This window comes from Procambarus clarkii, chromosome 56, assembly GCF_040958095.1.
Source record: "Procambarus clarkii isolate CNS0578487 chromosome 56, FALCON_Pclarkii_2.0, whole genome shotgun sequence".
NCBI classification, from domain to species: domain Eukaryota; kingdom Metazoa; phylum Arthropoda; class Malacostraca; order Decapoda; family Cambaridae; genus Procambarus; species Procambarus clarkii.
Window position 1 is genome coordinate 21,607,640 of NC_091205.1, and position 23,310 is coordinate 21,630,949.

The following is a 23,310-nucleotide window of genomic DNA, read 5'->3' on the forward strand; positions in this document are numbered from 1 at the left end:
GCTGACTTGGGGCAACAAGTGTCTAAGGCTGCACGAACGAGCCCTACCAGAACAACATTGAACACATGAACTCAACTGTGACGTGTTCCTCCAGCTGTGGAGATAACCATGTCGATTAGTTGCTCTCGTTACACTGCAACAGTTGCACGCTATGCCACATCTGCAAGACAGATCGGACCCGTGAATACAACACTTCCGTTGCAGCCTTCTTTCGCTGTTGCTGCTCTACTGTTACTGACGTCAGCGTTACTGTTTGTGACCTCGAATAATTGTTAAATAAACGATGTAGATGCTGTTTTTATTTGTAGAAATTCCATTCCCGTCGTCTCCAATCTACCAGCAGGCTTACAAGGGGGCATTGTAGATTTACAGGTGACACATCGTAAGTTTACGCAGGTAACATATCGTAGATTTACACAGGTGACACATCGTAGACTTACACTTGGCACACCATAGATTTACAGTAGACACGTCGTATGTTTACTAGTGACACATAGCAAATTCACAGGTGACACATCGTAAGTTAAATTGAACACATCGTAGGTTAAAAGGTTAGGAAATGAGGCGACAGGCGTGCAAAAGAGGCGACAGGCGTGCAAAAGAGGCGACAGGCGTGCAAAAGAGGCGACAGGCGTGCAAAAGAGGCGACAGGCGTGCAAAAGAGGCGACAGGCGTGCAAAAGAGGCGACAGGCGTGCAAAAGAGGCGACAGGCGTGCAAAAGAGGCGACAGGCGTGCAAAAGAGGCGACAGGCGTGCAAAAGAGGCGACAGGCGTGCAAAAGAGGCGACAGGCGTGCAAAAGAGGCGACAGGCGTGCAAAAGAGGCGACAGGCGTGCAAAAGAGGCGACAGGCGTGCAAAAGAGGCGACAGGCGTGCAAAAGAGGCGACAGGCGTGCAAAAGAGGCGCAAGTGGAGTGCCCCTTGGGCTCTGTCCCAAGACCTTTCAAAGTGAGCTAAGAGTTGACATTGACAGATTAGTGCTGACACGTGTAGAATTCTGTGCCTAGAAAAAAGAAAACAGATTGTCAGATGTCAGCTAAAAATAATGAACTTGCGACAGCAATTGTGTAAAGGATCTAAGATACGTGTTTAGAAAGGATCAAAGAAAACATTCTTAAATGTCATTCCACAACTTTTTTTCATTATTATTATACAATACAGTTTTGGGCAACCCACTAGAAAATTATATAAATAATCTTTAGAGTTAAGAGAAAGGACAGATATATTAATCCCGGCAATTAGGAACCTATAGAGAGAGAAACACAGAAAATAAATAAATATTCCCTAAAATGAATGAAGCAAGAAGAGACAAGATTTGCGTAAAACAATAATGGGAATTAACACAGTAATAAATAATACTAAAAATATAACCCTATTTATAAAAGGAAACAATGATTCATAACCCATTAGTTCATATTTGGAACACATAAGAGGTAAACAATGGTCCGGATATATGATCTTATGAAGCTGGTATAGTCACATGCGTTTGTGGCCATACTTGTGAGCTGCTTTTGTGAGAGCTGAGTCGCTGCCTTCCTTTGTGAGAGCTGAGTCGCTGTCTTCCTTTGTGAGAGCTGAGTCGCTGCCTTCCTTTGTGAGAGCTGAGTCGCTGCCTTCCTTTGTGAGAGCTGAGACGCTGCCTTCCTTTGTGAGAGCTGAGACGCTGCCTTCCTTTGTGAGAGCTGAGTCGCTGTCTTCCTTTGTGAGAGCTGAGACGCTGCCTTCCTTTGTGAGAGCTGAGACGCTGCCTTCCTTTGTGAGAGCTGAGTCGCTGTCTTCCTTTGTGAGAGCTGAGACGCTGCCTTCCTTTGTGAGAGCTGAGTCGCTGCCTTCCTTTGTGAGAGCTGAGTCGCTGCCTTCCTTTGTGAGAGCTGAGTCGCTGCCTTCCTTTGTGTGAGCTGAGGAGTTAGCTTCCCTTGTATGAGTTACAAAAGCTTAATCAGCATGACTGGCATTGTTCCTGGTGTAGGCGAGGGTGGCGTTGTGGCCGACGACGCTGGTGTCTTGTGGCTGGAGAAGGTCTTTACAGAAGCAGTACTTCCTGAGGGTAGAGCGGTTGAAACAGTGGCTCTGGTCGCCGTAGCTGTTGGTCCTCAGCGCCTCGCCCACCAGCGTGAACTTCTTGTGCTGCTTCCTCACCATCGCCTCCAGCATCGCTCCACCTGTGGTGGTGACAGAGGGCGCTTGTTACACGTTATTCTTGTGCCTTGTCGACCCCCTCTCAGTACACTGGTCCCTATAGTGGTACTGAGAGGTGGATATTAATGAAAGATCTTAATGACCCTGAAAGACCCTTAGCTCACTCCCAATACACTGGTCCCTATAGTGTTACCTTAATGTCTTCCCTTACCCCAGCTCCCTCTGGGTAAAGAAATCTTCATCACTGGTCGCCCCAGCTTCCCGGAGTGATATAAAATAGGTATACCTTTATTTACAAATGACAGTGATATCTAGGTTTACCTAACCTAACCTAACAATAGTCTAATCTAGGAAGTGTTTTAGTCTTGCTCAGCATTGGGTTAGTCTATCCAAATAAAACATACGCCCTGTAACGATGGTCTTCTCCAGCACAAAATACCTACATTTTCCGAAGAAACATTTCTTCGAGTCAAAGAACGTCAAACGCTCTTTGTATTTAGCTGATTTACGTTCTGTACTATATGTATTCATTGATGGCATTGCTGTAACGCGTAGAGTCATTGGTAGTAGACTATGAAAAGTCATAGCGAAGGAAGTCTTCACTCGTGAAGCAAGTACTCACCTGGCCAAGTCTGAAACTCCAGTATATAAGTGGTGGCGTTGTGCGCCTCTGACTGTGGGTGTGTAAAGTTCTTAGGAACCATCTGACGGGCATTCAGGACCTGAAACACAAAACATTCCTTGTCTCCATTACTAGTATTCAATTACTGACTGAATACCAGTAATTGGTATCCAATTACTTTGATACCATTACTGGTATCCAAGTTCTGACGTAAACTTTTGGTATCCAAGCTGTGGCGTAGAGACTTTCGTGTACAACTTGGGTATATACAACCTTTATTCCACACACTTAACGTCAATCCCTCAGCTTAAAATCTTTAGCAAATAGATTTGTCTCTCTTGACTGAGGTATCTATCGTATATTGATAATTTGTTAGGGATGGAAACAAATAATAAATAAATTGCTAACCAGAATATACGCGGATATTTACATTTAATTCACTTGGACAATCGGAGCTTTGAACCACAGACCATAAAAGCAGTAACCCGTAGCTCTAACCATTTCACCCCTGTTGTAGTAGTAGTAGTAATTAGTAGTAGGCATACATCAGTAAGTGATCGTGTTACCCTAAAGTCTCAGCTGGACATCATTGGCATGTCTCTGACCTCCTATAATAAGAGATCTCAGAAACATGCTACTGATGTCCAACTGAGACTTTAGGCTACTCCTTGCCCCCTCATAACAATTACTGGTCAAAACTGGGTGAGGCTAGCCCCGAGCATCTGACCTCCAGACAGACAGACATTCTATTATATATAGATACATAGATATTAGTACTTACTAAAAGCACACTCGGTTAACAACTGACCTTGTCCAGCATCAGGAAGGCACATTTTGGAAATCTCTTGAGGCTCAGATTAATTTCCCAAATAGCCGCGTGAGTTGCAGCCGTGACGGCGGGGTCCTCTATACTTACTGGGTCGGACTTCTCACACGTACACAAGTTATCCGGAATGTTTACATCGGCACAAGTCCGTGATTCCGGGACTTCTTCGAACAAGCTTTGGCCTCTTCCAGGCTTTTTGGACCTGTAGAGATAATATTGGGTTCTTCAACTATGCCTGTAATGCCCAGCTCATTTGGTACACAAGGATATTAATATTATTATTATTACATCCAGTAGCTGCTTACTTTATCAAAAGACGTTTGTAAACATGTAGGATATGACTGCTTTCCTGCGTAATATAGACATTGGCCTACGTATTACAGGGCGCGTTTGCGATATTGATACACCAAGAGACAAAGCTATGTCTTTTATGAACACACAGAAGTTCTGTGTGTTCTTTTATGAACAAAAGAAGCACCTACTGGTAATGTCATACACAAACACTCTTCAGGTGAAGCATATGACACGAACTGTGTAGCTGATAAGGACCAATCCTCAAGCTAAATACTAAATATTTACCGTTTTGTGTTGGTGGCGAAGTCCCCCGAGGCCAGACTGTGAAGTGTCTCGTGGATGTCCAGGTTGGAGATCAGTCGTCTAGTGTTGGTGACCAGGTTCTCCCAGGCCACAGGGTAGACCTTCTTGAACCACGGAGGGAAGACAGCGAACAAGAAGGGTAATCTCTCATCTATCTGGCCCATGTATGTGTTACGGAAGGGACCATAGCGATGGCCATGGTCGCTGACGAGGAGGACGACGGTGTGGTTGAGATAGCCATTGTCCTGGAACTGAGTCATCAAGCTCAGTAAGTGATCGTCGACGACCCATGGCATCGTAAATGAGTCATGAGTCACAGTTGAACTCCGGTAAAATCCAAAATAAGGCACGTCCTGGAACTCCTCGGCTACGGCCAACGAGTAGTTGTGGATTAGCGATATCCTCATGATTGGTCCCTCACACAAAGTATCGATTAAACGCTTGGAGGGTTTAAACCCGCGTGCTTCTTTCATCCCGGCCACCATGAATGCATTCCGGAGAGACAAGTCGACAGGCTGGTCTACAAATCCATTGTGAGCAGAGTCAAAAATCCCCCCTGGAACTACGTCTTCTCCGAAAGCAGTTAAATATCCTTCATCGCCAAAAGCTTTCCATACAATCGAACAGTTGTCTAAAAAAGAAGTGTTTTGTAAGCACTCATGTTTACTTAACTCGTTTTCCGTGTGGCCAAACACTGATGCGTAGATGTTTGTTATTATATTGTCACCTATTTTGTTGTAGCCACGAAAGTCGAGGGCTCCGAGCTGCTCCGTGACGTAGTGGTAGGTGTTGGGCATGTGGCGGATGGCGTTGTAGCGAGACACGGCGTCCGTGCCCAGCACCAACACACTCAGCTTCTCGGGGTGATCACTGCGGCTTCCAAACTTCTCCTGTGAATGTGAAAAGGTGTGAATGCAGGTAAAACACGTAAGTTCCGCTCAGGAAACGTGTGTGTGTGTATGTGTACTCACCTAGTTGTACTCACCTGGTTGTTCTTGCGGGGGTTGAGCTTCGGCTCTTTGGTCCCGCCTCTCAACCGTCAATCTACTGGTGTACAGATTCCTTAGCATCTCGAGCTCTATTATATCTACATTTGAAGCTGTGTATGGAGTCTGCCTCCACTAAATCACTGTATTCACCTAGTTGTGTTTGCGGGAGTTGAGCTTTGCTCTTTCGGCCCGCCTCTCAACTGTCAATTAACTGTTTCTAACTACTACTACTACTACTACTACTATTTTTTTTCCTCCACACCACACACACACACACATACCCCAGGAAGCAGCCCGTGACAGCTGACTAACTCCCAGGTACCTATTTACTGCTAGGTAACAGGGGCATTCAGGGTGAAAGAAACTTTGCCCATTTATTTCTGCCTGGTGCGGGAATCGAACCCGCGCCACAGAATTATGAGTCCTGCGCGCTATCCACCAGGCTACCAGGCCCCTAACACACACACACACACACACAGTGTGTGTGTTTGTCTGTGTGTGTGTACTCACCTATCTGTGTCTGCAGGATCGAGCATTGACTCTTGGATCCCGCCTGGTCAAAAACTGGTCAGTTTCCGATCAACTGATCCCTGCTGATCGGAGACTGATCCCTGGTCAGAAACACTGTGAGTGGAGGATGTGGGATAGTACCGTCCTCCACAGGGTAGAGGGAACGTCTACCCTGGTCAGGGTAGACGAGGACGGGGGGGGGGGGAAGTACAATGACTTACCTTGAACATTTCTCTCTTCCTCCTGGCCGTTCTGGGCTGCACGAAGGTGTGGACAGTCTGGTAGAAAATAGTGTTGTTACCGCCTGTGTTGTTGACACAAGTCACCAGTATTCCTTCGTCAACTATTGGTGTCCGTTCCTTCACTATGGCAACCATCTCTTGCAGTCTGCAATTGTCAACTCTCGGTGTACATTGGTGCACACTCAGCCTGCATTTGTGAACTATTAATCAGCAGCAAATGAAAACATTCTAATTGACCGATATATGATTGGTGTAGCCTTGATAATTGGCGAGTTTTCGTGAACATGATAACTGGAACAATCAGTGTTCTTGATCAATTTATGCTTAGCGAAAGAGAGGCTTAATGTTAGGACAGAAGAAACGAATTATCAGAGGAAAGTGCCAAGCCATTACGACTATATAGCACTTGGAAGGGGTCAGAATTTGGGATGGCACGGAGGGGAGGAAAGGAATGGTGCCCAACCACTTGGACGGTCGGGCATTGAACGCCGACCTGCATGAAGCGAGACCGTCGCTCTACCGTCCAGCCCAAGTGTTTGGACATGTTAGGACTGAACCCGAGTTCAAGAGGTTCACAGTCTCACTGAACCCGGGTTCACGAGGCACATAATGTCTCATGTAACTCAACACAACAAACCCTTGGTTAAAAAAATTACCATTGATCATTAAGAAACCACAAGTGTTAAAGCAGTGGACGCTTTTTCCGAAGATGCATTCACCAATTTTTAAAATACACAATTTTAAAATTGTGTATTTTAAAATAGATTTGTTCTCATATATGCATTAATATATTTACAACAGCATGACGTGTATATCAATACACAATATGTGTATCAATACACCATGAATGTAGTATTTGTGTATCAATACACCATGAATGTAGTATTTGTGTATCAATACACCATGAATGTAGTATTTGTGAACGTATATATGAGTTATGTTTTCCTCTAAACGATTCGAGTTTTTATTTTTAATCATTGTTTACTTACGAAGGTTTCCCATAATCCTGCCCGATAGCCTGGTAGGTGCAATTTACAGCGTCGTAGGTCAGTTTGTAGTAAGCGATCCGGTCCTTGTAGAACACAAGGTGTTGACCTTGCTCCTCTGTGAGCTGGGGCTGCTTGGAGCACTCGTAGCTCTGTGGAGCATGATGATGCGAGGTCAGGAAGATTACAAGAAGCATATTGTGTCTGTGGAGGACTGATGGAGACGTTGGCAGAAAGGGAACTATATCTTAGTTGTACTGTTTGAAACATGTATCTAGAAATTTGTATACGTTCGCGTACACACACACACACACACACACACACACACACACACACACACACACACACACACACACACACACACACACACACACACACACACACACACACACACAGGCCACACAGTAACATACCTTAAATGCCGTATGCTCATAACTGATGACCTCTTGCCAAGGAAAATCAGGTATGACGCAGCCGGGAGTGTTGATCAGAGATCGGGTCTCGTTGCCCTCTGTTGGCAGACATTGGTGACAACACACACAACTTAATGGCAACATACACGTGAGTTACAGAAATTAAAGTATTGGTAAGCAGTTTAAAGGTTCTATAATATAGTATAGTATTCATCCATCAGTCTCAGGAGACTATGGAGTTGCGCTCTGGAGATATAGTACAATATAATCCAACATATTTGCGCTATACTAGGAAGAGAAATGTTCAAGGTTGGTTTCCAGCTTTATTTTCTCTGGATTCTACTAAATTAAATAAGGACAAATGTGAACTTTTTTAGTGGTTCATCACTAACTATTGATACTTCCGATCAAATGGTTACAGTAAGTGATATCATTTCAGGATGATGGCTGCAATTATATTATATAGTGCTCTTAACAAGGATCTGGGAAGGGCATAAACAATATATATATAATATTAGTTGTTACTTAGGCCTCCAGATATGTCTCATTTTATTATTTGCCTTTTGTCGAAACTTTAATATTTTATTTACTTTATAAATCAAGAGTAAATCCTACCTAAGTCATTGGATTAATTAATTAATATATATAAATTATCTATATTCTTTACTGTCATCTTATAAAATGAGAGGTGACATTTCCTGCATGTTACCTCTAATTCTACTTAATCAAGTTCTAGTTCAAGTACGTTTATTGAGACAATAAGAAACATCTCAAAATTATAGATTAACTTAGCATATTTCTACCCTCCTATCTACTTAAGTTTTGTAAATGTAAACTGCTAGGTTAATTAAAGAACATATAACACCTTGAACAAATCCACAAGGGCCGTGACGAGGATTCGAACCTGCGTCCGAATCCTCGTCACGACCCTTGTGGATTTGTTCATTTGATGCATCACGTTAGTGTGATCTCTGTGTGTGATATAACACCTTGTTGGTGAACCTTCGTTCCACAGAACAGAATGATTATGTGCATTTTCCTGGAGAGTGGAATGGTGAACATTTGATGCCTCTCATCGTCCTGTGACAAGAACAGACATTTTGAAATGATGTGAACATTATCGCCTCCGTAACCTACCAGAGCACCTGAAGCCACAGGGCCTGCGGATGTCGGTGGAGTTGTCGAAGAAGAAGAGGAAGGTTCCTGTCCACACACACAGCAGCAGGCCCAGTCTCACCTGGTCCGCCTCTGTGGGAGGTGACAACTCTCATTACTGTGGGAGGTGACAACTCTCATTACTGTGGGAGGTGACAACTCTCATTACTGTGGGAGGTGACAACTCTCATTACTGTGGGAGGTGACAACTCTCATTACTGTGGGAGGTGACAACTCTACTGTGGGAGGTGACAACTCTCATTACTGTGGGAGGTGACAACTCTCATTACTGTGGGAGGTGACAACTCTTATTACTGTGGGAGGTGGCAACTCTCATTACTGTGGGAGGTGACAACTCTCATTACTGTGGGAGGTGACAACTCTCATTACTGTGGGAGGGTGACAACTCTCATTACTGTGGGAGGTGACAACTCTACTGTGGGAGGTGACAACTCTCATTACTGTGGGAGGTGACAACTCTCATTACTGTGGGAGGTGACAACTCTCATTACTGTGGGAGGTGACAACTCTCATTACTGTGGGAGGTGACAACTCTACTGTGGGAGGTGACAACTCTCATTACTGTGGGAGGTGACAACTCTACTGTGGGAGGTGACAACTCTCATTACTGTGGGAGGTGACAACTCTCATTACTGTGGGAGGTGACAACTCTCATTACTGTGGGAGGTGACAACTCTCATTACTGTGGGAGGTGACAACTCTACTGTGGGAGGTGACAACTCTCATTACTGTGGGAGGTGACAACTCTCATTACTGTGGGAGGTGACAACTCTCATTACTGTGGGAGGTGGCAACTCTCATTACTGTGGGAGGTGACAACTCTCATTACTGTGGGAGGTGACAACTCTCATTACTGTGGGAGGTGACAACTTTCATTACTGTGGGAGGTGACAACTCTCATTACTGTGGGAGGTGACAACTCTCATTACTGTGGGAGGTGACAACTCTCATTACTGTGGGAGGTGACAACTCTCATTACTGTGGGAGGTGACAACTCTCCTTACTGTGGGAGGTGGCAACTCTCATTACTGTGGGAGGTGGCAACTCTCATTACTGTGGGAGGTGACAACTCTCATTACTGTGGGAGGTGACAACTCTCATTACTGGGGGAGGTGACAACTCTCATTACTGTGGGAGGTGACAACTCTCATTACTGTGGGAGATGACAACTCTCATTACTGTGGGAGGTGACAACTCTACTGTGGGAGGTGACAACTCTCATTACTGTGGGAGGTGACAACTCTCATTACTGTGGGAGGTGACAACTCTACTGTGGGAGGTGACAACTCTCATTACTGTGGGAGGTGGCAACTCTACTGTGGGAGGTGACAACTCTCATTACTGTGGGAGGTGACAACTCTCATTACTGTGGGAGGTGACAACTCTACTGTGGGAGGTGGCAACTCTCATTACTGTGGGAGGTGACAACTCTCATTACTGTGGGAGGTGACAACTCTCATTACTGTGGGAGGTGGCAACTCTCATTACTGTGGGAGGTGGCAACTCTCATTACTGTGGGTGGTGACAACTCTCATTACTGTGGGAGGTGACAACTCTCATTACTGTGGGAGGTGACAACTCTCATTACTGTGGGAGGTGACAACTCTACTGTGGGAGGTGACAACTCTCATTATTGTGGGAGGTGACAACTCTCATTACTGTGGGAGGGTGACAACTCTCATTACTGTGGGAGGGTGACAACTCTCATTACTGTGGGAGGGTGACAACTCTCATTACTGTGGGAGGGTGGCAACTCTCATTACTGTGGGAGGGTGACAACTCTCATTACTGTGGGAGGGTGACAACACTCTCATCATTGAAGAGTTCACTTTTACATTTTGAACTTCAAAATGAAAAGTTATTCAACGCCCCTCATCACTCTTTATTCATCAACAGGTTCATTCTTTCCTAGTATCTCTCATTTTCCTTCATTCATGTCCTCATAACATTCGCTCTATTGCACTCTTCAGTGCTAATTTCCTGGATATATTATCTTGGTTTGTTTACATGAGAAAGTATGGTCAAGTTAACCACAATAACTTATGAGTAGTATTAGTAGTAGTAGTAGAATGTGAGTCATTACTTTCGTTATTACATTGGGAGGTTGCAGGAGGCCCTCAAGGGGATCCACTGATCTTCCTGTAAATTCAATCAAAAGCGTTTACTCAGAGTGTCCTGGTGTGAGAGAGAGAGAGAGAGAGAGAGAGAGAGAGAGAGAGAGAGAGAGAGAGAGAGAGAGAGAGAGAGAGAGAGAGAGAGAGAGAGAGTGGAATTTCACGTGTGTCTGAAGAGTGCAGTGTGAGTACACGTCGTCAGCGTGGAATCTCCAGAGTGCACAAGCAACTGTGTATGATTATGGGTCCTTGAGTTCAGGACTTAGATCTGTCTTGTTGGGCACCTCCGAATAGCCCATTGGACTTGCAGTTTAGCGGTGTTTCAGTGGCCTTTGCACACCTTCTCTGTGAGCTGTCAGGACAGATCATACAAGTCTTTATTAGAATTCATTATGCTGACCAAACCACACACCAGACGATGGAGAGGTAACGACGTTTCGGTCCGTCCTGGACCATTATCAAGTCGGACTGAAACGTCGTCGTCTCGTAGACTCATCGTCTGCATAGAATTCAGTATTTTATAATCTAGGAGACGGTAGTTACAGGGTGAAGCGAGAGAAGGGTCATTTGACGCAGTCAATGAGAGGTCATCCGAAGTCGTCCAACTGTCTCATTTCTTTTCTATCATCTCTAGCCGACTTGTATGACAGGTTGTGATTGGTTTACGCATCTTAGCTCGTTTACTACTGGTTTAGGCATCTTAGCTCGTTCGCCATTGGTTTAAACATAAATGCAGTGCTTGGACAAAGCACCAATGCTACCCAAACAGTGTTGTGTCCAGCAAGCGTGATTCTCAAGTCAGAGTCCTCCGAAGTAGGATGTGTTCCCAAACTAACTCGGCCAAGTTAGTGATCACTCCAGGAACTACGAGGAGTCTACTCGCCCCTTTGCATTCGAGTTTTACTGCCGTACGCCCTTCAGAATCGCGTATAGCGAGCAATATGTGTTTACTAGTTGTGTTTTTGCGGGGGTTGAGCTTTGGTCTTTCGGCCCGCCTCTCAACTGTCAATCAACTGTTTACTAACTACTTTTTTTTCCCCACACCACACACACACACCCCAGGAAGCAGCCCGTGACAGCTGACTAACTCCCAGGTACCTATTTACTGCTAGGTAACAGGGGCACTTAGGGTGAAAGAAACTTTGCCCATTTTGTTTCTGCCTCGTGCGGGAATCAAACCCGCGCCACAGAATTACGAGTCCTGCGCGCTATCCACCAGGCTACGAGGCCCCCTCCCATGTGTGGGAGCTACTGTCCCCAGGCCCCGCCGTGTGGGGAGGCAGGTATGTGGTTATCAGCCTGATGTTGTCATTGTTGGGAGTGTGGCAGGTGTGTGCTGTCTCCTTGGCTGAGTCACATGGTGTGTGTACCCATTTAGTTGTACTCACCTAGTTGACTCACCACATTGTCTATGCATGATCAGGTTAGGTTAGGTTCACGCATCACAGTACACCATTTTTTGTCCGTTTGGGCACCTCAAGAGGACTTGGGAGTGGGGATGGCGAAATGATGGATGCATGGAAGAGAAACACAGATGTGTTTTTCGTTGTGTATCAAAGAAGTGTTCAGTAAAGGACTTGATCACTGATAATACACTCAGGATAACTTACTGATAATACACTTAGGATAACTTAATCATAATACACTCATGATAACTTACTCATAGTACACTCAGGATAACTTACTCATAATACACTCAGGATAACTAACTGATAATACACTCAGGATAACTTATACACAATACACTTAGGATAACTTACTGATAACACTGGGGGAAAAAATGGAAGGCAATGTAATGAAGTAATTCTCGAATGGAGGCGTCACTCCGGAAAGACTATAAAATACCAAATTGTATTTCTTATGCCTTTACTTACCAAGCTTTAGAACCTTAAGAAATACTACTCGAGTGTCTCTACCGGAGGAAACACGGTTGTGAGAACAAACTTGAGAAGAACCTTTGTTCAATTATCCAAATAAATAAATAAAAGATATTTCAAGTAATGTCAAACACAGATGCAATTTACAATCACGGCTTACTCTTGTGAGAGGTCTTACAAGGATTATGAGTTCCTGCTCTTGGCACCTAATCTCTGAAGGGTCTATTAATTATCTAGATAGAATAGAGAAGAACGACCAACGTAATGTCATGTATTAGTAACCTTTCTTGTGAATAGAGATAAGGAAGTTCAAGATACCTCCTCCCTGAAGGCATAGAGAGCAAGGGTAATTAATTCACATTATAAATGTTTAGATTTGTCAAAGAAAAATTAATCACAGGCACGGAAATAGGGTTTGGAGCTGTGTAGAACAAGTTACCAAAGCAGCAACATAGATTCCGAGTCACTGACAAGTTTCAATGCAAGAGTCGAACTAATCAAAATGAGAGACTTGGTGAATGAGGCAGCAGCAGGACCTGCCTCGTTGGGGTCAATAACCCGGAGGAATTGTTTAATGGTTTTAATGATGGATTAAAATTTAATGATTTTAATGATGAATTAATTGTTTTCTGTTTAATGGGCTTATAATTGACACTGTCATTACATAGCCTTCTTTTACAAATTACTCACAGCAGTCAGTATTCTCTCAGTACTTGTACACAGCAGTCAATTATTCCCTCAGTACTCACTGTTCATTCTGACGGGTTAGCGAGGAACGTTCGTAACAGAATGTAACATATTACAGTAGACTGTATCTTCCTGCAGTTCACCGTAGCATCCTGAAGAAGCCTGTTGCCTTCTTCTAGACTTGTAACCTATTGCAGTTGCCTGAAGCCTCTTGCAGAAGACTATAGTCTCATCTAACCACTCTTTTTCAATTCAATTTTCCACACACTGTTCTGGAGAGCTGGGAAGCGGGTCTGACACCATTAGCGAGCTGCGACCTGCCTCTGCTTGAGAACGTAACCAACTGGACGACTCGCAGCTGGGACTACTTCACGCCGCCTCTGATAAATTAAAAATAATAATAATGCATGCGTTGTTCCCTCGGAGAAGTGTTCGTCCACGTGGGCTTAGGCAACCCGTCCTCCTGAAAGCACGGTGTATTTTGACGTATGTTCTACCTAAGGCCAACAAATTGTCGTATTAGTAAATGGATGAGGCTCGCGAAAGTAACGTACTGTCCCGTTTTCGGTTGTGGGTCCTCTGGTAGGTTAGGAGACACCACTTTAGTACAATAGTTTCTTGATGTTGGGAAACCTTAGGAGGATGGGTTCGGTTGGCAGAGCGACGGCCTTGCCGTTCTCTGTTACAGCCCCGCTCCTGTGCTAGGCAAGTACACTACGGGCTCACCATAGCCCGTGCTACTTGGAACTTTTTGTTCCCAGTAGCTGAATTTAAAACAACAACATCTTGAAGGGTCGGCGCTTGTTCCCAATAGTCTAAGTGGTCAAGTAGTGGGCCTTCGTTCCAACCTCATAATCCACCTTTTGGATGTCCTTATATCCCTTCCAAATGTTGTAAAGTGCCAAAGCGCTTTGTAGACCTTAGACCCTGAGGATGGTGCAACTGTGGATAAGAACCAGGGGCCAGATTCACGAAAGCACTTACGCAAGCATACGAACGTGTACATCTTTCCTCAATCTTTGACGGCTTTGGTTACATTTATTAAACAGTTTACGAGCATGAAAACTTGCCAATCAACTGTTGTTATTGTTATAAACAGCCTCCTGGTGCTTCAGAGCTCATTAACTGTTTAATAATTGTAAACAAAGCCGCCAAAGATTGAGAAAAGATGTACAGGTTCGTAAGTGCTTTCGTGAATCTGGCCCCAGGATTAGGGGTGTTTAAGGTGAGCTACCTTCAACGGCTGATTTATAAAACTTGTAGTAATGACAAATTTAGTTACTATTCTTGGGGTGTAAACATTAGTATCTGACTATTCTTGGGGTGTAAACCTTAGTATCTGACTATTCTTGGGGTGTAAACCTTAGTATCTGACTATTCTTGGGGTGTAAACCTTAGTATCTGACTATTCTTGGGGTGTAAGCCTTAGTATCTGACTATTCTTGGGGTGTAAACCTTAGTATCTGACTATTCTTGGGGTGTAAACCTTAGTATCTGACTATTCTTGGGGTGTAAACCTTAGTATCTGACTATTCTTGGGGTGTAAACCTTAGTATCTGACTATTCTTGGGGTGTAAACCTTAGTATCTGACTTATTCGCTCTCGTGGCATATCCGCCGAGACCTTTTGATCTCAAGGATGGAGATGACACTACCGGATGCTCGCAGTGACGGAGTAGACTTAGTTGAGTGTGCGTGTGATACTGCTGAAGGCGTTCAGGGAGAGAGCTCACTTGATTGAGTGCATAGAGTGATACTGTTAGTTGTGTGTAGCGATGGAGCACAATTGGTTGAGTGTAGAGAGTGATACTCTGTGTCACGTGCAGCAATGGAACACAATTAGTTAAATGTCAAGGGGGAGGGAGAGAGGGGTGAATGGAGAGGTGTACGTGTGTCCATCACAGCTATACCAACATATTTAACACCCTACACAAAGGCTTGGCACCAATTGTCCTACAACGCCAGTCATAAAGATAACCATCACGGTCAGTTCTTCTCAGCCGTCATCAAGTCCGCACGATATCAACACTGACCAGGAGAGGGCACTTGCGCATGCCGTCAAGGACACGCACACACACACATACGCATACACGCACATACGCACCTCAGTTCCGTGTCATCGGCCACAGGACCCGGCTCCTGGTGTGTCCGGGCGTCTCGGCCTCTGTCGGTTAAGTGAGTATTACCGTTGGTGTCTTCAGGTAAACGATTATACCTGAAATCGTTTGATTACCTGAAATTCAATTCATTGAAATACTGATTTAATTCAATTCGTTAATTCAGTTATTTAATCCTGTCAATTCATTTAATTCATTAAGTTAATTAATTAATTTAGTTAATTAAGTTATTCATTCAGTTAATTAATTTAATCGAATAAATTGTTATTGAGTGAATTCACTAAATACATTCAATTCAATTATTTCAATTTATTCAATTAGTTCAAAGATAAAGATATAGTCAGATACTTACATTAAGACTTCCAGTTATGAATATTATATATATATATATATATATATATATATATATATATATATATATATATATATATATATATATATATATATATATATAATATATTGCAAGCAAAATATTGCTTGGAGTGTTTTATATTAAGTCAGACTAGTAGTAGGCATCCATCAGTCTCAGGAGACTATGGAGTTGCGCTCTGGTTGTCGGTCTGGAGTGGCCTCTCCAGGGCGCAAAACCCAGGGTAGGTTGATACGGGGGGGAGAAGAATCCCAGAAAAGTTTCACAGAGTTGGTAGGCAAAGTGCTAACTGTCTTGATAAAGGCCGGCTTCCTGTGAAGCTATCACTCGTCCGGCCGACGGCTGAAAAAAACCCTACCGATGGAGGGGGTTTTCTCCATCGGTTTTCTCCATATTTCTCTCCCTACCGATGGAGAGAAATATTGTTTTGTAAGCAGCAGTTTTTCATAGCAGGTTGGATACCCTAACGTCCCATGACCTGGTGGTAGTAGCAGGTTAGAGGATAAGGCGTTTAACGAAGGGAAAGTGTGAGAGTTACCAAGCACCAGGGGGAGTGTGAGAGTTACCAAGCACCAGGGGGAGTGTGAGAGTTACCAAGCACCAGGGGGAGTGTGAGAGTTACCAAGCACCAGGGGGAGTGTGAGAGTTACCAAGCACCAGGGGGAGTGTGAGAGTTACCAAGCACCAGGGGGAGTGTGAGAGTTACCAAGCACCAGGGGGAGTGACAGTGTGAGTGGATGTGGGGTTATGTGAGGAAGTCAGTCCTTGGAATTATCCGGATGGTGTGTCTCATCTTATGAGAAAACGGCTACAATGAGTTTCGGGGGGTCGTAGTCCTAAGGATCCGGGATCGATATCCGGCCTCCCTGGCAGAAACAAATGGGCAGAGTTTCTTTCACCTGATATTCCTGTTCACCTAACAGTAAATAGGTAAAATAAATAGGTAAATAAGGAGTTAGGCAGCAACTACGGGCTGCATCCTGGGGATGTGTGTGTGTGTCTTTGTGTGTTACTGAGAAATATATGTAGTAGATATGATAGAGGAAAATAGGTCGGGACTCAGTACATTAGACAATCGACGGTTAGAAAGTCCAGGAGCTATCAGCTTGATCCTGCAGGCACAAATAGTAAACACACACAGAATAGTTCAACTACAACGCAACAGATCCAACAAGGCTGAACATGAAGAGCTAAGTCTTCCCTCCCACATAAACACAGAGAGGTAAGCTGTGAGAGGAAAGTACACACACACACACAGTGTCAAGGCCCTGGACGTACTTCCCAACACTGGCCCGTCACACTCCACCACAACTCAGACGGCGTATAGACGGGTGAGGATTGTCAGGCTCCTGTTTACCCTAACCACCTCACGCTAGCTAGTATATATCTGTGTTTATCTATACATTTTCGTCCGGTGTTTGCAGTCAGATTCGATTGGAATGCCGAAAATAAGTAAGCATACAACGGGTTGTTCATGCAAATACAAGAAATTTATTCTGGGAACTAATGCTGTTGTCACAATATTCACAGCCGCCCCACTTGTCAGGAGAGTGTATATATTTTTTTTTTGGGGGGGGGCGGTAGTGTATTTTGCGAATGGTGGAAGTCGTGATTAAGAAACTGTGGCTCTTGGGGAAGATTAAGGGACAAGGTTGTGGAGATATCCTTGGCATCGCTTGGTACGACAGTCAATGACCTGATCGCAAGTGCTCAATGAAAACACCGCGGAGTAATGCTGGCATTTGCAGCGACCGAGAACGGTGCGTTCGTTCATGTCATGAAGGAATGTGTCATGAAGGCAGGTGTCATGAAAGCAGATGTCATGAAGGCAGGTGGCAGGTGTCACGAGGCTAGTGATCTCGTTGTAAGGTGAGGTTTGACCTCAACACCTTCAAATGTGTAGTATTGCAGTTCCTCCAAGCGCTGTATTGCACTGCACGACCTCCAAGCGTGCAGTGAAGTGCAGTAAAATACTGTAAAATCTTCGTGTTACGATCCAATACTTTCATGAGTGTTATGTTGCAATGCTTATAAAAAGTATTATGTTGCAATGTATCCAAGAGTGTTATGTTACAATGCCCTGAAGAGTGTTACGTTGAATTATAGTTAGCTATTCCGTTGCAAGACCTCAAAATACATTTGCACTACACCCAAATGTGTTATGTGGTATTACACCACGTGTACCGTTATGTACTGCATTACCTTCAGCTATTTTGTTTTGCACTCAAAAGGCACACAATTTGTGTTCCTATTTTGTGTTTTGTGGGCCCTCAACAGAGTTATGAGGGCCCCCCTAGCAATTTTCAAAGACCTTAGCTGTTGTCAGGAGTCTTTCGGAAGGAGTCATAAGGCCATCGGTAGCTGTTAAGAGGCGCTCAGCATCTCGTGCGTTTTAGTCTTAAATCAAACTTAGCTATTTAGGTACCAAGCGATTTATAGAGCTCCACACAGGTACTGAACGATCCACAGAGCTCCTCACAAGTACCAAACGGTACACATAGCTCCACACACAGGTACTGAACGACGAACAGAGCTCCACAAAGGTACTAAACGATGAACAGAGCTCCACAAAGGTACTGAACGATACACAGAGCTTCACAAAGATTCTGAACTCTGTGCAAAACCCACTCTGATAATGAGCCATATAACAGAGCTCCACTGTGACTGCTTTCCATTTATATACATAATGTTCTTTGACAGTATTGACCACAAGAGAATATTTTCTCGTTATTCCTCATTTACACGAGGCTAATTAATTCCCACCCATCCCCAGGTGTGTTTACATGCCCACCTGGCGCCAAGATGACCTCCCCGCACCGCCATCAACGAATTCTCAGTCTTCAGGGTAAGTTGTTGTAGGGTTTATAAATCCTACAGCTTTGCTGCTGCTGTTTTCAAGTGGTTGTGATGGTTGGTGTGTTTATGTAATCCATCTGCCCATCTGTTTATCTCTCTGTCCATATATCAGTCCATCTCTCCCTCTATCTATCCATCAATTAGTCCATCCATTCGACCATTACTCCCTCCATTTATCGATCTATCTATACATTAATCCGTCCATCAATCTATTCCTCTGTCCATCAACCTATTCATCTATACATCCATCTATCCATTGATCTGTTCATCAATCTATCCCTAAATCCATCAACCTATTCATCTATCCACCCATCTATCCATCTATCTACTCTTTGTCTCTATCTATCTCTCACCGCATGCACCAGACATATACTGAGAGGGCCGCTGGCCTTTACTGACGTTAGTGCGATAATGCTAGAGGACGGACCGTAACATATTGACAGAGGGAGTACACCATTTGCTAGTAAATGTTAAAAACGTGAAGAAGAAAAGCAAAACTAAAGTTAAAATGCAAAAATAGATTGAAAGTAATGTCACAGTTGTATTAATGTTAGTTGGTAACGCATTAATATTGTTGTGGTCTTCCTCAGAGGACCGGAGGCGAGGGAGTGTGGCGGCGGAGCTGCAGCTGGTGTTCCGGGCTATTGAGCAGCACGCCCTGATGCAGCTGCGGCAACACTTGGTTGACGACAGCGGCTACATCAACGGCCACAGCGGCGCCTTTTACATCACTCCCCTACACGCTGCGGTGGAAATGGGCTGGGTAGAGGGCGTTCGAGAGCTCCTGCTGAAAGGAGCGTCAGTGAGTAGTAGAAACCAGTACGACCAGACGCCACTGCACTACGCAGCTGCTGCCAGGCAAGAAGAAATCCTTGCGCTGCTCTTAGACAGTCGCAGCAGTGCTGGTGCCATCAACTTGCACGACATGAGAGGTACGTCTCCTCTCCACGAAGGGGCGGCGAGCGGTAGTGTTGTCGCAGTCAAGCTCCTACTGGCGAACGGTGCAAATGTAACTGCGATAGATAAACAAGGGGAGTCACCCATGCACAAAGCCGCAAAAGCCGGAGCTTTTGGAGTCATGGTGGCTCTGCTACAAAAAGGTGGCGACCTTCGACAGAAAGATTACAGAGGTGTCTCTGCTTTGCGCTGGTTGATGCTCACCAACTCCAACGGACTGCAGCACCTGTTAGACCACTTACTCATCACTAGTGTAGCAGGCAACAGAAGATCGCCGGTAACCTTTGATTTCTCAGCACTCGTCTGCGAATCATCGGGAGCTCAGCAGTGTCAGTTGCTGTCTTATTTTATTGAAACAGGTAATAGTGAAATCCTCGCTCACCCTGTGTGTCATGTGTTTCTCTTAATCAAATGGAAAAGAGCAAGAATCGTTTTCTTGGGCTATCTGCTATATTTTGTGGTCTACGCATTGTTGACGGGTTTGTTCCTTTTCAACCGGCTGCTGTGGAGCAACCGCGACACACACAATCAAACTTCTTCGCATCTTGAGAACACCACAAATGTTAATTTTTCATCTGATGACCAAGGTAAAACTTCCCTTCTGCCTGACCAGTGGATGAAAGTGTGTTTGTGTGTGCAGATTTTGATGTTGTTAGTGATTCACGTAAATCGTATTAGACTCCAAGGGCTTGCATATACGAAAGTGCCAAGTTTCTGGCATAACTCCATATCAGTTCTGTGTGTGTTAAGTTTGCTGACGTCTTCTTGGTGTCTCGGACCATCTACTATTGCTGTCTGGGAGCATCACGTCGCCACCATCGTCTTCCTCCTACTGCAGCTCCAGTTTTTACTCATCCTCCGGAAATACCCGTCGCACGGCCTCTACGTCGCCATGTTCATCCGTGTGGCCGAGGATTTCCTGCGAATATTCTTCGTATACAGCACCCTGCTGGTGTGCTTCACTCTGACGCTCTTCCTGGCCTTCAACAGGGAGACCCACGATGACCCAGTATACAAGAGCGGACCGCTCCTGTTCCTCAAGAGCTTGACTATGATGGTGGGTTCAGTGGATGTCAATCAGAACATGGCGGAGCATCTCAACCGTCTTCCCTATACTAGTTACCTCATCTTCCTGCTCTTCATACTTCTCATTTCCATCGTGCTCTCCAACCTGCTGGTGGCGCTGGCTGTCAGTGACATCCGGGAGCTGCGTGCCTCTGCCCACCTCATGCGTCTTGCAAGGTAAGAAAGTTTACTCTCCTGTCTAATCATAATATCACACCGGTGCTACTACCCTCAGGGTTGGTTTTTTTCTAATACCATTTCGATCTTTTATGCTGAGTTGACCCTTGTAAAATAATCACATTAAGCCATTTTTCTCAATATGTTTACCTTTTATAGATTGATTGAGATAGAGAGAGAAAAGGGAATTTTGAATTGTTGCCGCCAGAGGCAGCTAGTTTATTGTGCATCCCATATTCATTCTGTGAGCGGTAGCGCAAAAAGCATTACAGAGGGCACAAAAGGTCTTTATCGGACCTCAACTTAGATTATTACATAAACAATTTCATCTATCCTTCACACATTATAACTACAATGTCAGCTAGTTACAGAGAATGTTCTATTTCAATAGCAGAAAGAGAGAGAGAGAGGGGAGGTTAACTCTTTCATTACATTCTTTGCCTGAGTAGTTAACTTTCTCTCTACACTCCTTGCCGGGGAAGTTAACTGTTCCATCCTTCCCTGGCAACAACTCCAGCTCACATACTGGTGGTGTTCCAGCATGGTCGACGCCATTGGGAACATCGAGCAGCTGTGCGACTTCCCCCTTCTGCGCCATCTGGCCGACTACTGCCGCCTGGACACTGGCGCCAGTCAGGTGCGCCTCTGGCCGCAGCACGACGCCCGCCAGCCGTCCGTGGTGGTGGCCGAGCGCGAGACGTCGCCAGGCACCTCACATCCCAAGTCTTTGTGCTGGCGCTGGCTCAGGAAGCGCCTTCACCGCCACCACTACGAGATCCACATCCCCGCCCTCCTGCAGGAGGAGATCCTGAACAGGATCACCGCCAGGGAGTACGTCACCTTGGCCTCCAGTCTCAAAGACGACGATCAGGATACCAAAACCATTTATAATGAAATTATGAGAAGATTGAAAGCTATCGAAAAGTCTATGAACCGTTAAGTTGGTATGTTTTTGTCCTGTTTGTGATTTGTCTAATTTGTTAACTTCTTGATTAATACTTTTTAGTGAAATTCTTTGTAGACGTCAATATATTAAAGCTGTTTCTTGAGATGAAAGGATTGAATGCTTTTGTTTGCCTCCAAATGGTTCTCTTGTTTCTAATCCCACTGTTTCTTCGCCTCGCAAAATGTTACATCTGACAGATGCATGGGGTACGGGGTACAAGGTACTGGGTACAGGGTACGGGGCAGAAATAAATCATTACTTACTTCAGAGCAGATACAGACCAATCTTAAAAGATTCTTTCAGATATATATAAACCCTAGAGGGGGTTGACCAGACCACACACTAGAAGCTGAAGGGACGACGACGTTTCGGTCCGTCCTGGACCATTCTCAAGTCGATTGACAATCGACTTGGGAATCCTCCGAAACGTCGTCGTCCATTCACCTTCTAGTGTGTGGTCTGGTCATCTTACTTCAGCCACGCTATTGTGACTCATCGCCTGTACTAGAGGGGGTCCCCGGTGTTGCTCGGGTGACGGAGGCCACATGTTCACTACACACTATCTTCATCCCTGTAGTCAACTTCACTACCCGGGCACCGCCCGATACCCTACCTACAGCCATCATCACCACCACCATCACCTTCCCTCACCATCACCAGAGAGTCTCTCTCCACCACATTCCTTCTTCGGTAAAGCGTAAAGTATGCTGGAAAATCCCAAATAATCTTTATGTTTTTTAGTTTCTCCCAGCGGCGGCTATTTTATTTTATTGTGCACTCCCTACTCAAACATACCCAAACTTTTGAGCAATGTTTGAAATCAATACCGGATCGAGTTAGAACAAACTATGATCTGGTATTAAATTCCAGCAGTGTTTGAATGCTTAAACCATTATATTATATCCTCATTTCCTGCCCTATGTTGTGGGCTCGATATTCACTCAATAGGTCCTGTAAGTAATTTTTGTGCTCCTGTAATGTATGGCTCTTGTTGAAAGGTAATTATAGCTATCTTTTTTTTCTTTTTTTTTTATTTTTTCTTTTTTTTTTTTTTATTTTTGAGAAATATACAAGAGTTGTTACATTCTTGTACAGCCACTAGTACGCGTAGCGTTTCGGTCAGGTCCCTGGAATACGATCCCCGCCGCGAAGAATCGTTTTTTCATCCAAGTACACATTTTACTGTAGCGTTAAACAGAGGCTACAGTTAAGGAATTGCGCCCAGTTAATCCTCCCCGGCCAGGATACGAACCCATGACATAGCGCTCGCGGAACGCCAGGCGAGTGTCTTACCACTGCACCACGGAGACTTTAAACCGTGGTGTCTCTGTTAGTCCCCGTCCCCCCGTATTTGTTAGAAGTTTGATTATTTTGGTTGAAAACAAAAGTAGACTGGTTGAAATAATTGAGTATTTCGTAAAATGAAACAATGCGTACCGTTTTCTATGGAAGCCCAAGTCTATTTTCTTTATAAGGATAACTTCCATAATATTCCTCCCCATCAAACATGACGTTCTTGTAGGCATTGTTTTACCTGAATATAACTGAGGGCCATTAACACTAGTTGCCTCGACGAGGACAGGAAGCCGACGGCTTGTCGACCGTCGATTTTGTTTATTGGTGTCAATTTTGTCGGTTTTGTTT

General features: G+C 44.6%; 2 protein-coding genes across 6 annotated transcripts; one reads left to right on the plus strand and one right to left on the minus strand.

Annotated features, from left to right (window-relative positions):
• Positions 1-1,465: 1,465 nt before the first annotated feature.
• LOC123770709 (uncharacterized) lies at positions 1,466-13,533 on the minus strand. 2 transcript variants are annotated; one of them, XR_011223052.1, is made up of 10 exons: positions 13,242-13,533; positions 8,463-8,573; positions 7,326-7,423; positions 6,916-7,064; positions 5,906-6,071; positions 4,168-5,075; positions 3,571-3,790; positions 2,763-2,862; positions 1,858-2,163; positions 1,466-1,533 (listed from the first exon to the last, which is right to left on the minus strand). XR_011223052.1 is itself a non-coding variant. In XM_045762818.2 (9 exons), exons 1-9 carry the CDS (start codon positions 13,246-13,248, stop codon positions 1,937-1,939), a joined length of 1,986 nt encoding a protein of 661 aa, XP_045618774.2. In that variant the 5' UTR covers positions 13,249-13,533; the 3' UTR covers positions 1,466-1,936. The 2 variants fall into 2 exon arrangements, 1 of the variants encoding a protein (XP_045618774.2); XM_045762818.2 differs by having other exon boundaries at positions 1,466-2,163.
• Positions 13,534-14,844: 1,311 nt separating this feature from the next.
• LOC123770710 (transient receptor potential channel pyrexia) lies at positions 14,845-21,779 on the plus strand. Of its 4 annotated transcripts, none has more exons than XM_045762822.2 (4): positions 14,845-15,353; positions 18,439-18,510; positions 19,112-20,720; positions 21,238-21,779. In XM_045762822.2, the coding sequence occupies exons 2-4, from the start codon at positions 18,468-18,470 to the stop codon at positions 21,530-21,532; spliced, it is 1,947 nt and encodes a 648-aa protein (XP_045618778.2). In that variant the 5' UTR covers positions 14,845-15,353; positions 18,439-18,467; the 3' UTR covers positions 21,533-21,779. The 4 variants fall into 4 exon arrangements, with proteins under 4 accessions (XP_045618778.2, XP_045618775.2, XP_069161953.1 ...); XM_045762819.2 differs by having other exon boundaries at positions 21,261-21,779; XM_069305852.1 differs by lacking the exon at positions 14,845-15,353 and adding an exon at positions 16,929-16,996.
• The last annotated feature ends 1,531 nt before the right edge of the window (positions 21,780-23,310 follow it).

Bases quoted from the DNA above. Each gene is read 5' to 3' on its own strand.
- LOC123770709 (XM_045762818.2), bottom strand. The intron at 7,424-8,462 runs GTAGGTTACGGA...GTCTGCCAACAG, and splicing joins CTGTGGCTTCAGGTGCTCTG to AGGGCAACGAGACCCGATCT. The intron at 2,164-2,762 runs GTGAGTACTTGC...TCACCACCACAG, and splicing joins GGAGTTTCAGACTTGGCCAG to GTGGAGCGATGCTGGAGGCG.
- LOC123770710 (XM_045762819.2), top strand. From the start codon at position 18,468: ATGACCTCCCCGCACCGCCATCAACGAATTCTCAGTCTTCAGG. The intron at 18,511-19,111 runs GTAAGTTGTTGT...GGTCTTCCTCAG, and splicing joins ACGAATTCTCAGTCTTCAGG to AGGACCGGAGGCGAGGGAGT. The intron at 20,721-21,260 runs GTAAGAAAGTTT...GTGGTGTTCCAG, and splicing joins CACCTCATGCGTCTTGCAAG to CATGGTCGACGCCATTGGGA.